This window comes from Prenolepis imparis, unplaced genomic scaffold (assembly GCF_030444845.1).
Source record: "Prenolepis imparis isolate NDT839.2.m4 unplaced genomic scaffold, iyPreImpa1.0 SCAF_2, whole genome shotgun sequence".
Taxonomy (NCBI): Eukaryota; Metazoa; Arthropoda; class Insecta; order Hymenoptera; family Formicidae; genus Prenolepis; species Prenolepis imparis.
This window is the reverse complement of record NW_028141160.1, coordinates 12,604,055-12,619,951: the sequence shown is the minus strand read 5'-3', so window position 1 is coordinate 12,619,951 and position 15,897 is coordinate 12,604,055. Positions and strand designations below refer to the sequence as shown.

The window sequence follows — 15,897 nt, the reverse complement described above, 5'->3', positions numbered from 1 at the left end:
TAAGGTATATTTATATTATTAGCCTATTTAATACCTACAGCAAGAAATACATAATTTATTTTTAAAAGACATTTTGTCAAAAAAATTAACGAAATATATCTATTCGGAAAAACCGCGTGAAACTGCGCTAATGCGTTACAAATCGATCGAAATCATGAGGCTCGAGAAGAAAACACAGTTTTTTTTTCGATCAATTATATGAAAACGCGAGACCCTTGATAGAGCAAAGAATAGACAGCTAATGATCGACAAGAAAATTCAACGCGAACGTTGGGGCGTAAGACGGACAGGCAAGTAATTAAGAGTCTCTGCGACGTGACGCGGCGTGTCGCGCTCATTACGTAAGGATCACGGCGCGAAACGCCGCCGTTCCATTCAGTCAGTCGACCGGTCGGCGCCATGCTCGTTCTCTCAGCTGGCTTCTATCTATCTCTCTCAATTCTTCTGCTTCATCGTTCCCTTTATTACTTTCACCTTTGACCTTCGAGATTCACATTTTTAACCCGCAAATACGTGCTTGGTTTCTTCTAACGGATACATATGATGTATGTATGTGTGTGTAGTCATGTTTTTATTTTCAGGAGTGGGAAGTATAATTAAAATACGATATAATTACAAATTTTAATTAAATAATATATGCATAAAGTGTAACCTTGCAATTCTGAACTATTAATTCTTCATATAATTTATATTTTGTCTACAAATACATTTAATTTAAATCAATCAAAAAGTTCTGTCATGTATCATAAAAAAAGAATCGATAGTATAAATAAAAAGTAAGTGCTGTGTTCTATAACATCCGTAAAATATGAAAGTTTTTAAATTTTCGAAATGTAATCTTTTATAAAAGAAATTAAATTTTGTTCGAGTTTTTTATATTTTTTTCTCATTTCTTTATAACTCGTCTTTTGGCAAACAAATTTTGCGTTGATATCAAACGTGAGATTTAAACAAATCTTTCATTGGTACTTTTAACACTTTGATTCCTGAACTTACTTTCACTGCCGACCGATCTTGAATGCCGATGCTATTAACTCTTTGAATAACGTGCGTTTTTATCTTTGTTAGAGTAGAGTGAAAGTATATATGTGAGCTATCTTTGTATTTTTTTGGAAGTTGTAGATAGGAATACATTATATCTCGGGAAACGATAGGGGTGATACTCACATCGTTCTGAATTTATGCTAGACGCTAGACGTTAACGAGCAAATTTCTCCATATTGATAGGATTACCTTTGATCTATCAGCGCTTTTGATTTCTCTAAATGACACGTGTCATTCCCACGCGAAGAACCTAACATACTTCGACGCGTACTGTCATTAACGTCTCTCTTGTGATTTCAACATTCTTATTTAATTATGACATCTCTATAGTTATTAAACTACACATAACTGTGACGCGAAGTAATCAAATCTCGCGAGTATATCACGATTGACTCCCTGAGTATGTGTGTGTCTTGTATAAATAATAATATATTTCAATTTATAAAAATATTTGCAGCTCCGTATATTATTTTATAACCATTGAAAGTAAAATATAAAATATAATCATTCTCATTTATACATTTTATTGATTATGAATATTTTTAATTAAGAAAATATGCGATCTTTTCAGTGATTTCAGAAAAAATGTATGCTGCAATTTTTATATATTTTATTTCATAAATCAATTATTTTTTAATTATTCACACACATACAGAGAGAAAGTGAGATAGGATGCTGCTGTTTAAAGATTTTATCAGAACGAATAAAATTTTGCTTTTTAATTAAAATTGATGTTAAGTAATATAAGAAACATAAAACTTAAAATTTTGATACGCAAAATATTTATACTGATAATTTTTAGTGAAATAAAAATTGTCATTTAGAATTTAGCTACATCACTTTCAAAATAAAGGAATCATAATGTAAATTCTTCGCAGTAATCATCTTTCATTGTTTGTTATAATTACGTAAACATTGCCGACACATGCGACATATGTGTTATCGCTTTTTATTCTTCACTTTATCAAACAAAAATCATCGTTTTTTCGTCAAAACTTCGTATAACCACTGTTGCAAAGATAATGGCACGTTCGTTATTAAAAATAATCTTCCTAGTGGCCCTGACGTATATATACGTATGAATCATACATATGTCATATCGCGAGTCATGTGCATCATGCCATTTTCGCGAAACTAATGCTGCTTTGCGTCCATTGGCTAGGATCGATATCTGCAAACAGCAACTGTTAAATAATCATCATTGTTCGACATTCGATACGCAGAACGCGGTTCATTTACGTGTGCATATTAAGTTCATAAAGTGAGTAATAGGGCAAATAAAGTGGAATTATTAACGCGTGCGTCGATAATTATACACTGCTGATCGTTCAATGGATATTGACAACGTTTGAAGAACATAGATAAGAATAAATAGAATTAAATGTATATTAAAACGCGTGAGTAATTCGGTATATAAATATATATATATATATATATATATTCGAAAAATACATATATAGTATTCCATTTCAAATTGCAATCTTCCAGAAGCTTTAAAGATGCAGAAAAGATCTTATCTAGAAGAAGAGTGAAATAATAAAAATATATTTTTTTGTATAATTGTCTATTTTTTATGTAAGTTTTAAATTTCCGAATTTACACATTTTGTATGTAAAATGTATTATACAAATCTTAATGTGTCAATTATACAAATCAACGAGTAATATTTCGATGTCTAATATTAATCTAATATTAATTTTTATTTGTATATTTAGTAAAAAAGATATTTGCAAGGCATATGAAAGTAAAATACAGCGACAATGTTTTCATATAAAAAAAGAATTAAAATTATTAATGAATTATGAAACTGTTCTTAAAAACAAAATAATATGTGTGTGTGTGTGTGTCAATGATTTTATTACAATTTTCTAACAATTAAAAAAAGTAATATATACTATATGTTAAATAAATATATACTTCTGTCTTATAATATTCTTATTTTTGTCTCATTTTTATGGAACTTGATTTCAAATTTTTTTTTCAAAGTTTTCTGTTTAACAATAGATATCATTTTTATCGGTTTTTCATATTTCACTGGCAAAATAGAATAAAACGTCATGTGTATGACACGCGTAGAAATTAAATTCGTAAAATCGTATATATGCTCGTCCCCGAATAAATAAAAACGTAGTTTATTCTGAGTTCTTTTGGAACAAGCTAATTCTATTACAATGATTCATCAACAATGTATAAAGAAAACACTGCTTATATCATACATCGTTAACTTTGCAGGATTGCAACGTCTACAAGGAAAACTTAGCCAGTTTATTTCTTCTATTACCAATATAGACAGTCTTTTTCGCACATTATGTTATGAAATATACACTGCCCAAAGTATATGTTAAAGATGTATGCATTAACAAGCGAGATTTATTTTTAAAAGGCCCAATTAATTTTTTCTTTCGCTTTCTTTTCTTGTTTTTATTTTTTAATAAAATAGATTAATCTACAATACTTATATCTTTTATTTAATCTATAGAAAATTTTAGAAAAATGTTTTTATTACTTATATTTTATTTATGTTTTAGAAATTATATACATATATATTTTTTATATTATTTTAAATATTTTAATTACTTGCTATTTGCTAAATTAAATAAAATTAAATTTCTATCGAAGGGAAGAGAAGTAAATACACTATACAGATAAATAAAATACACACGCACACGCATATTATACTTATTAATGTTTTCTCTTGGAAGTGTACGAGGAATTCGTGAAATGAATTCATAAAAGATGACTAATTATACTGCATTTAGAACAGGAATTTAGGCGATAATTCGAGTAGAGAAATTCAGGAATTCATAAAAGATGACTAATTATGCTACATTTGAAACAAAGAGATTTAAACTATAATTCAAAATAGTATGTATTACTTGCGCCAAAAAAATGATTATTTACTGATATAATTAACACATTTCGATTTAGTAATCAGACTTGAAAATTATTACAACTATTAGTAATTATTAAAAATATGATTTTGAGAAATAAATAATGAATTCTTCTGTTAGATTCTTCTAAAAAAAAAAATAAATATTCCTTTTACATACATTTGTGAAATACAAATTGATTAATCTATCGACTAATAATAACTTTTCTTTATCGTAATCAAAATGTAATTTTTCTTCGGCTAGAACGTTTTTCACACACACAACCTATACTATATCAATATATTATATCAAACTGCCTTAAATAAGTGTCGAAAACAAATAATATCCCTTCGGAGAGTGCGAATCTGGCATATTAGATACGTGATATAGTTTTGTCAGCGTATGCGGTGCGAAGATTTATGCATATGTAATCACACACACACACACATACATGTGAGCGATAAAATGCGCGCGAATATGTTATACCCTCGTATATATGAATGCATGTGCCTGCGTGCGTGCGAACGATTACCGACGATCGTGCGCTTACGATAAACACACTCTTCAACATGCGGAGGCTACGCAGGAATAATTACGAGAAAGAGTTTGCGGATATATATATATATATATATATGTATGTGTGTGTGTTGGCGCTCGCATACAGACACATGAAACAAACAAGATCGCTCTGGCACGTATGCGAGCACGTGCTGATGGAAATTTCCAGACTCTCGTGAATCCTTCTGCGTGCGATCTCACGCTCGGAAAAATGCTGGATTTTTCTTTTTTTTTTTTTGTTATTAATATTTGAGCACTGACAATCAATGATTAATCGCGACAGGGTTTGTCGTCTTCGACAAGACGGAGTAAAAATAAGTTCGGAGATAGCGACTTCAACATTCAGATACACATATACTCGTTATATAGCTTGTCGCGATGTTTATTAAAACGCGACGTTCATTGGAACGTTAATAAATCGTTTATTGTAATCAGTAATACAGTAAAATGTAGGCAAAATAATAAGCAGAAACTTATAATTTCAGACTGATAATATCAATAATATCCTAATAATATTTATTATATATAATACATATAATTATTTATAACAATATTTTTTCTTATTACTAAAATCTTTTTTAACTATATAATATGATTTTTTATTTTAAGAAAATTAAAAGAAATCTTAATCTCACGTGTAATCTACATAAAAGAGACTACACACATCTTACATGAAACCTATATTTAAAATTGTGATAATAAAGTCATATTATAAGTTTACTGAGCACTTTGCTGCTGCTGATTCGATTTTGCTGTGATATCTCTTACCGAAATTCTACTTCTCTGTTAGGTATATTAAAATATGGCTGAAGAGATGATTATTATCGTCAAACTCGTTGATTCTCAGAACTCCCCTATATGTAATAAAATTTCGATAACCAGTCACGCCTATCAATCTTCACGACGCGATATATGAAGATTAAAAGTAGTTGATTTACGCTGTTATCTGCACGACAACATCTAGATAGATTTACGTTCTGAAACATTTATTATTACATACGATAATAATTATTGCACCACAAAATAAGGCGTGGAAGATATTGTCCTTTTGTAATTAATGGCGTTGATTAAATGACGCAAAAAGTTGTATTCCTATATATTTATTATATTTAGATTCTTTTTTTTACAAACTAAAAAAATTTATGAACTATGAAACTCTTTGACGTCGTCTTACCTCATCAATTTATTTAATCGATTAGTTATCGCTACGTAGTTTTTTTACACATCACGTCTCGTCTAAGTTTTCTCTCGTCAAATGTTGATTATTGTATTCTCATATTTTACGTGACTTATCATGCCATCAGTTTACAACATTGCATAAATAATGTTAAAAAAAATCATTACCATATGAATACTCATATTGTTGAGAATCAAATAATAATATTCTGAAATTTTCCACGTGTCTAATAATGATTATATCATTTTAATGTGTTTAGTTATTCTGCTAACTTAATTTTAGTCTTATTTGATAATTTAGTTCTTTTACTCTAAATGTGCATTTTATCGCACTTTTTTAAATCGCACGTTACATGGTTTAAATTAAGCGTTTTATAAAAAATTCATACAAAGCTAGTTATATGTATTGTATAGTTTATGAGAATTAATTTTTTTTGGAAGAGATAAATTTTAATATAATGAATCAGAGCAACTCCATTCGGTCATGATTCCTGGAAGTGTAATGCTTCGATGATAATTGCAGTAATTGCAGTCATCGAGAAAAGTTATATGCGATTTCCAGGAAGTAGGACACATGAGACGTTCCTTCGGGTGCATCATTTTTTATAAAAGAACATAACATCGAACATCACCAAACTACGATATATACATATATTTATATATTCTCTCTCTGATTATTCATTGTTTAATAGTATAAAATCTCATTTTAAAATTATGTTGCTTGTCTGTCAAAAATTTTAAGACTTATCAATTTTAATTTATATATATAATTTTTACAAGATGCTTATAAAATTATTTAATTTAGGATATAGTTTAAATTTTTTATATCTTCAAGTTTTTCTCTATGTAAAAACAAATAAAAAAATAATTTTAAAAATTATATTTCTGTCCAAAATAATAAACTAATTTTAAATGCGCATCTGCTTTCTCTCTCTTTCTCTATTTGACTTTATTATTTTTTAAATCTGAAATTAATCTGATTATCCCAACTTATCCTCACATTCTTCTTATTATTAAATAGTAATTAGACAAAATGTTTATACTGCCGAAGAGGAAAGATCTAAATTAAAGATAAAAAGGGTTAATTTTAAACTGGATTGTGCAACAAATTGTTGCAATCGCAGTTGAGTGGTATCACTCGAGATACACTACGATTTTATCTGGCTCTATTTATTTTTTATTTTCTGTTATCTGTCGATTATGAACGATGAGAGATAAAGGCTTGATTATTGACTCATAAACGAGATCTTATTGCTGAGATTTTTTAATATATCTGTTGTTTGTGTACTATGAACTCATTTTCGTGTGCGTTGAACTATGTTATTATTCTCATTTGATAAAGGCTTTTTGTTTCAATTGCGTAATAGAGTCAATCTCATACATATTATGCATGTATATATAAAATTATCAAATATTGCATAAGATTATTTTTATAAATAGTTTTCATTAATTTATCATGATTTCAAATTTTTATATACTTATGTAAGTATCACCTTTACAATTTAATCACGCAATATTATTATAGTGTCGATATGCATTGCAATTTGAGAAATTTTCTTTAAAAATTTCTTTAAAAGAGAATTTCTTTAAAAATAAAGTGAAAGTCGCGTAACAGCGCGTTGAAGTTAGATATCATTAAATGGAAATCTTAGCACTTTCGAATCTTCCCAAACTTTATCTGTAAGAATCACTAGTATAAGTGACTGTCGCAACGTCTGCCTTCCGTTTTCTAGCAAACGGAGTGCATTGTTCAAGTTCCCATTGAAACGAACGACAATCCGCCGCTGACTTGCTTGACACGCTATCTCGTCGCAACGATGACATTGCGGAATTACCAAGAGCTTGCTCGGTTATCATTTGCGCCGCCATTTCAAGCGCAAATTACTCGCATGACATTTCCTTTTCTCATTCACCCGATAACGCTCATTATTCCTATATGTGAATAATTACAATTTGAAAACTAATAGTTTAATAATCGAACGCGTTCTTTCTGCTTACAGAACGCAGCCTCGACCAAAGCAAAGGAATCACCATCGTCTTCGACAATGTCGAGCACCGCGAACAGCGGCGCCGCCATCAACAATGTCACCAACGGACACGCGCCACTAAAGCGCAGCTATACTTCCTTGGTGACCACATTGATCGAGCAACACCGGAAATTGGATCGCAGCGTGAGCGAGCCGACGTCACGCTACAAGACAGAGCTCTGCCGACCATACGAGGAGAGCGGCTCGTGTAAGTACGGCGACAAATGTCAGTTTGCGCACGGCTACGGAGAACTACGCAATCTCGCGCGTCATCCCAAGTATAAGACCGAGCTGTGCCGCACTTTCCACACAATCGGCTTTTGCCCGTACGGACCGCGCTGTCACTTCATACACAATTTCGAGGAGGCGCGCATACACAATCAGAAGGTGAGTGCCCAACTAGGCTCGACACAGCCGAGCATAATCGGCCTGAACCCGTTGATGAGCGCGGCAGCCGCTGCCGCAGCGGCGACCGCGGTAGGCAACGGTGCCATCGCCAACAACAACGCAACTACCGTCAACAATAACGTTAATGTCAGCCTGTTGGAGCATCTCACGTCGTCCCACGTGGCCGTTGCGGCCGCGGCAGCGGCCACCACGTCGAACCTTATGCGAACTAACTCGTTGAGCTTAGGTAGCACCGCGAACGCGAACGGTTACAATCAGCCGCCGTTGCTGCGAACGTCGTCGTTAAGCCTGGCTACGAATCATCATCGCGCGGTACATCATCATCAGGTGAACGCCGTCAATTCGGTGATAGGTGCGACGAAACCGAAACCGCTCAATCTCAGCCCGACGTTCTCTCTCGGCAGCTCCGCCGATTCGGTCTCGCCATCATCTAGCCTCAGTCAATCGCCGACGAACTCAATGGCGAGTTTCTTCAGCGACGACTGTAGCCAACAGGCGACGTCATGCACGAATTTGTCGACAACGCCGTTCAGTTTTGGTCAGGATTTCAGTCTGCTCGCTTGCTCGAGACAAAGTCCAAGTCCGCGCAATAACGGTGTGTGCAGTCCTCTCGCCTCCGATGAGGTGACGCCCAGAACACCATCCCCGTTGTCACCTAATACGGAGTCTAGGTTGCCGGTGTTTAATAGAATCAGCAGCACCCTGGGCGATTTTGATAATCTCAAGATCTAAAATGATTGCGATGCGCGAAAGGGAGGCGAAACTTTCGATGAGTCTCGCCTTTCGAAGAAGGAAGGGTCTTCAGGGGGATTGTGACTCGAGGTTTAAGCGAGGATAACTTTTCCCCGCAGTGGATTCTGTCGGAGGAAAACGTCTTCTTTCTGCTTTTTTTTTTTATATATGAAGTATCGCGTTTCGCGCGATGCGATTCTCTTTATCCATTATCTAACTTTCTTGAAAAGCGCTGCGTTTTTTCTAAGCACACGTCAGGTTTCTTTTTTATCTTTGAGAACCCTTGTCTTTTTTCTCCTTTTTTTATATATATTATTACCATCATAATCATCATATATATCATATCACTACTATTGTAATATACTATTATATTACCACTATATTATAATTATTATATTATTGATATATTTATCATCTTATTCCTTTTTCTTTCTCTTCTTCTTTTTCGTATTTTATCGTTAAGCGCGAGTTTAGCAGAAAAATGAGATCAGCCCGGAAGTCTCAACTCGTTAGGCGCGAAGATGAAAGTGCTTGGAGGAAGGTGTAAAAGGGGAATAGAGAGGGACGTGTGTGAAAGGATCAGAGGGCGAAAGAGGATACCGAGCGCAAATTTATTCCAAAATGTGACTTTCTTACGAGCAAGTTGTTCATTGATCTCACTTGGTGATCATCTTTGTCACGCCTTCCGGTCTCCACGAATCCCACTACCCACGATCTATCGCCTTCCTCCATCGGATTTTCGAGCCGCGAGTACCACGGCGTCATACGCACCGGGGCAGGTGAAACGTTGCAATATCCAAATAGCACGTACAGTTACATTTCTTCGAGTTTCTTCTCCGGAGGAGGAAAGGTGGGGAAAGTTGTCTCGAGAGTGAAAGGAGAGGCGAGAGTGAGCAACTTCGGCGAGCGAAAGAGCGAGAGAACGAGAGAGAGGGAGTGTATGAGAGAGCGCGATGGAGCCGAGTGAAATCGATTAACGCACTGCAAACGATGCCATCAAAAAAAAAAAAAGATTGTCATAAAATTATGTTTCTAGATTGAGAATACATTTATCGCCATCGTTCTTGTTCTGATTTCGGAAATCGGGATTTATAACACATCGCGGATAAATTAGCCGAATATTTCGGCGTAATGATTCGCGATACGTTTCCAGTTTCCGCAAATTTTTATGTTCGCATAACGCGACAATGTTTCAGTTACAGGGTAGTCTTGAAACGCATACGACTATGTGTTTTAAACACCGTGCACTGACTGGAACAAAAGGTTTCGTTGCTGACAATTTTCATTAAATGGACCGTAGAGTAGAGATTATAGCGAGTAGTTTTAGAATCTTTTTTTTTCTCTTGTTTTCCGTTCTATTTTTCTTTTATTATTTATTTAAAGAGCGACTTCCGAGAGCGAATAGATAGAGATTTTCTCTTTGAATATTTTTAGAATTATAAGGTTTCGTTTGCCGGTGCGTTAAAAATCATAAGTGGGTGCCTTTTTGTAAACTTCAATTGTCTTCCATATTCATACAGTGATTAGGCTACACAGGTGAGAATGGCGGGAGAGAATGATATTGAATGATATTGTAGGAAAGAGAGAGAGAAATTTATTGGATGAAGATGGAATTAGTTGGAAAATATAAGAGAAAGTGGTGGTGTGACTGAATATGTGTGTTTGCGTGCTGTTTTGTCTGGACAGCAAAATAAGTATGTGAAAAAATAAGTAGAAATATGTTTTATAGATTATACAAACACATAAATACTATACACACACACACACAAACACACACGCGCGCACACACATTAAGAGAAAGAGAAGATATATTTCGTGCGATTGAATCGTCTGGAACATCTATATCGGTTCCCGACGAGCGTTTCTCCTCTTTTCAAATTGAGGAAAGCGTTTCTTTCTCGTCGCGAGACTCGTAGACTTCTGACTTTCATTTTTTTTTTACGTACATATGTATATGTTATATATTTAACGATTGTTTATTGCACCCTTGATCGCGACGAGGAGAGAGAGAGAGACTCACTTCGGCGTGAACGACAGAACTATGGTGATGCCGGTTAATTTCGTATGTATTGTCCTTTTTCCCCAACAAAAAATGTGATAACTCTATAATACTAAAATATAATAATAAAAAATATGGTAACTATTGCATATAGAAATATTTACTATTATAAAAAATATATTATTATAAAATGCGCAAATATATGAGAAAGAAAGAAAGAGAGAATGAAAGAGCGATAAAGCGAGAGAGTGAGAGAGAGAAACGAATGAATGAAAGAATGAGAGGAAAAGAAAGAGAATAGTATGAGAGGCGGAATGCTCACGCGGGCCAATCGATTTCTCGAAGAGATATTTTTGATATTTGCATTTTTTTCAAAACGCAAATTTAAATTTGCTGAATTTTAAAAAAATTCGTCGCCAGCGAATCTCGACGAAAAAGCGCCGAGCCCGCGTCGCTTCAACGTGAATGAATAATTACAGAAAGGAAAGCAAGCGCCTGCAAGCTGACGTGGTTTTCAAGAATCGATATCACATTCTGTATATATATATATATAAACGCTAAACTCTTCTTATGCTTACACCAGAAATATTTTCGTTTAATTTATACTTGAAAGTAAACTTTGTTATAGATTTAGTTTATTATTATTATTAATATAATTATTTTTTATTAATTATTATGAACTAATTATTATTATTGCTATTATATTATTATTATTATTCTTATATTCGCAATTATTTTCGTATAATCAGCGCCGCCCAACCACTCCATAATCAGCGCCGCACACGAAATTTTTCTTTAAACGATAATTCAGTCTTGCCTTTCATTTTTATTCCCACTTTTTCTCTTCATTCAAATAAACGCGAGTGTCTCTTATCCCATCTTAAAATGTACCTTATGCAGCCGATCATCCTAGACACATCATTACGCGAGTGACATCAATTATTGATGACGCTTTAATTGTTATTACATTAATATATTATCACTATTTTATTCTCATTATACCTATCTAGCATCTAGCAACAACTATTTTTCCCTTATCGCCGTCGTCGTAAAATCGAAAAAAGATCATCGCTACTCGTATATTATTTATCAATCAATTGTATATTTAGTTTATGCTATACATATATAAAAAAATCTCAAAATTCATCTACGCGCGTGCGATTTACATTATTAATACGTTAATGGAACAGGGAATATGAAGACTTTAATTGAACATGTTATCGCAACAGTTGCATTTTATCTCGTTTAGAAATATCAACAAGATTAATTTAGGGATAATTTAAGCTATTCAAAGTATCTTTATGCAGCAAATCTGTCTATTTAAAGATAAATATATTTCGTTCTGATATTTATACTATAATAGATATTCATTATCTCTGTTTTCTTATCATACATTAGCGCGAAACATTTTCAAGATTCTTAAGAAATAAAGAAAAAAAAAAAGGAACCGATTTTTAAATCAATCATTCTGCAATCAGATCATATTTAGCCTTCAATGTGTTCAAAGTTTCTTTTATTCCGAAAGTACAATTCGAATACTGTTAAGATAACACCTTCAATTCCCACACCATTACCTGTCGGATTAAAAATCAATGCGACATCAAAATTAGAGCGAAAGAAGTAAATAAAAACATACTGAGAGACAGAAACGAGAGGAAAGTGAAAGTTTCTCTCTCCTTAATGCAGAGATGAATCGCAAGATGCGCAAGTTTCGTAAGAGAACCAGAGAAAAAATACGCGGCGCGACTTCTTTCGTCGATTAGTCTTTAAAAAAAAAGAAAAAATTTCGACGCCGTCCGTCGCGAAAGTCGACAAGAACGTTCGCGATCGACGACGTCGCCACCGGAAGCGACGACGGTATCCCGATCATTTCCTTTCCGAAGCAGCAGCGATTGCTGAACATATCCCATTTTGGAGTTCTGAGAATGCGTTCCGAAAATCGCGCGACATTCAGATTCTACCTAATTACCGGACGAAACGGGAATCTGCCGATCTCTCGAGTTTCCTCATTATGGACTGATCTTTAATTTTAGTTGGACTTGTGAGATTTTTTTATTTAATTGGATGCATGCGGCACCTTTATTTTGTTTTTTTTTTTTTTTCTTTTTTATTAAGAAAAGATCGGCATTACCGAAGTAATGTCATTCATGAAAAAAAAATTTTTTATTTCCATTAATATCTTATTTTCTTCATAATGAAAGTTGAATGCTATTATTTTCAAGACTTTTCTAAATTTGAATGTCTGATTCTTATACGCTTTTTGCTTGTATAATAAGATGAAGACGACTTATCGCATCATTTAACAGAGAAAAGAGAACTAAATTTTAGTTTCTTTTTTTTCATCAATTTCGGTAGTTATCTCTCTGCAGATTATATTAATTTTGGTTTGTTAATTTTATAGAATATTATTCAACGTTTGTGTGATACTTTTATATATGTAGTTCAATTTTTTTCTTTTAAATTAATTCATTAATCGCGATATATTCATACTTCGTCTAATATCAAATTTTGTTTAAAGAGTTAATACTTTTAATCCTTTGGTTATGAGCGCTGTATATACAAGTGTAAGTATATACACTGTTATATTAAGATTGAAAACTTTCTCTTTAATGAAAACAAATAGAACTGTAAGTAAATAATTATAATTTCTCATTTTTAGTTTACCATTATTTTACATTAATTAATATAAAAATAGTAAATTTAAACACAAAGTACGTCGTACTAGCGCATTTTGTTTGTTGAGAATTTTTAAAAAGTAATTTTTTACTTACAGCCAAAGGGTTAATTATGAACTCGGACGCATCGTAAGGAACTCCATATTTACCAAGCCAACCTCGCGTTTATCCTTCTGTTATAGACTTGACCTGCATATCTCTGCATATCAAATATCTAATATTTTTGCGTATAAATATCTAATGATAAATAACAAATAATATACTTTACGTGTATGTCTCTTTTTTTAATTTAATATATTTATTTTTTCAATCAAGTATTTATATATTTATACAATATTTTATACTGCGTTCTTCATACATACACAAATTAGATACACGCTATATGTAATGCGCGTTACGATGTAATGTGAAACAGGTCGATCTCTTGGCTCTCAGAGGAAAATATATCCCGCCTGCACACGTACATATATATATAAATATATATACACATACACACATACACACACATATGCATATATACATATATATATACACATACATGAATACATATCCCGCATATGCAGAACGAAAACGTTTGCGTTCGTTTTCGCGGCCCGTTTCTTCCTTTGTAACGCTCCCAAGTACATTTTCGGATTTTCTTTCGTCAATCGACAATATGTTTTTCCGTCCGGTCAAAGGCCGGCACGGGAGACGAGACGAGAGTGAAAAAAAAAAAAACAGAGAAAAAAGCGGAAGCTTTTCGCGTATACTTAACGCCTCAAATGTGATACACGGCTAATTATCCTCGCTTGTAAAGAAAAGGTATTCTTTAGCGAGCACACGATATTCAGCTGTGAAAGAAAAAAGTGTCTTCGGTGATACATACTAAATATATTATATGTGCGACAATCGAAATATATATGCGAAACAATGGGAGCCAATTGATAGGCTGGCGGGAGTCGTTCGAGTTTCACCCGTAAAGTCCAAAAAAACAATTTTTCTTTAATTTTATTCTGTATTTATAAATATATTTTTGTAGAATTTGCGATTGCCGTCTTTTTTTCTTTTTTAAGCTTCATTTGGACAGTTTATTCGAATCAAGTGGATTTGATACGCCCGCATTTGATTCGCCGTGAATTCGACTTCTTTATCACTTTGATTTTAAATGCACACACACGTGCTTTTTTTGACGGAATCGCGAGGACTATTGGCGATCATCAATAGTTCTACGAAAGATAAAGATTCGTCTTTTTAGACGGGCATGCTCGAACGACTTCGGTCTAATCCACAATGGGACCATAACCAATGATAATCGTGAAATGCGTTTAAGTTTTCGTTGTTCAGAGGACTCGCGGGCTTGGAAAAAAAATTGTGACGGGAAGAGGAATCGGAAAACGTTTGTTTCGAAGAGAGATCTCGAAAAGAATAGCGAAAATGTCGATTATTTGATTTTCATTTTTTAGTTTTGTTCTTTTTTTCCAGTTTTTCCTCTTTGAGACTCTCGGCAGACCGTTTCCTCTTTCCGATAATTTTTTCTTTTGTTTTGTTACGTAAAGTAACACTCGGTATACACGGAGTATACAGAGTCGAAGTCTCATATAACACACGGAAACGTAAAATGTAGTTTGATAAGTATTGCCAACGCTATCTATTTAATACATTTTATTATTACAAAATAATGGAATTGAGTTATTATTTCGATCGCCTGAAGTCTCTATCCAATCCTATATAATCCAATTTTCGAGCTTTAATGTGTTTGATAATATCAGATTCTTTGCTTCCAAAATGAATAAATTATATTTATATATCAATATTTTGCAAAGCATTTTATTTATATTATTTTTGAAATAAATGATTCGATATAGTCTGTTCATGATTTAAAACGTAAGATATTTTATAATTATAGATTAGAAGAATTATATTTTTGCACGTTACATATTTTATTACTTTATGTATTTATAAGCATCATGCTACAAATATTTTAAAATAAAATGAATCGATCTATGAAATAGTTATAGAAATGTTATCCATGCAATTATTTGTTGTAATTGTGCAAGCATCGTATTACAGCTTTGGGCTCACAATCAGTTGGAATACGAGGTAAGTTAATGAAAGTTCCATTAAACATATAATTTTAATATCTTTTATAATTTTTTATGAGAGATTGAAGAGATTTAATCATCTTTATGATATGTAAATATTAAATATTGGATAAATATTCTCAATTTTTTATAAATAGAATTAAAGAAGCATGTACCTATCTTTGATAAATATTAATTAGTATGTAATCAGTCTTTTTTTAAAACTTATGTGTTTTTACAATTCACAATTGAATTTTATAAAAACGACTTTTAATTGATTAAAAAAACTTCCGCATAATAAGATTAGAAAACTATATCTATATATGTATGTAAGACACAAGATATTTT

General features: G+C 32.8%; 1 protein-coding gene and 1 long non-coding RNA gene across 3 annotated transcripts in view; one reads left to right on the top strand and one right to left on the bottom strand.

Moving 5' to 3' along the window:
* Positions 1–15,147, top strand: part of Tis11 (Tis11 zinc finger protein) — a 33,727-nt gene extending 18,580 nt beyond the window's left edge. The window contains exon 2 of one of the 2 annotated variants that reach the window (XM_083055393.1): positions 7,616–15,147. In XM_083055393.1, coding sequence (XP_082911519.1) covers positions 7,616–8,815 — 1,200 coding nt within the window. In that variant the 3' untranslated portion in view covers positions 8,816–15,147. The remainder of the gene's footprint in view (positions 1–7,615) is intronic. The other variant, XM_083055402.1, reaches the window with a different exon arrangement.
* LOC145946050 (uncharacterized) overlaps positions 1–15,897 on the bottom strand; it is an 89,677-nt gene that overhangs the window by 33,766 nt on the left and 40,014 nt on the right. The gene's annotated exons all lie outside the window — the stretch shown is intronic.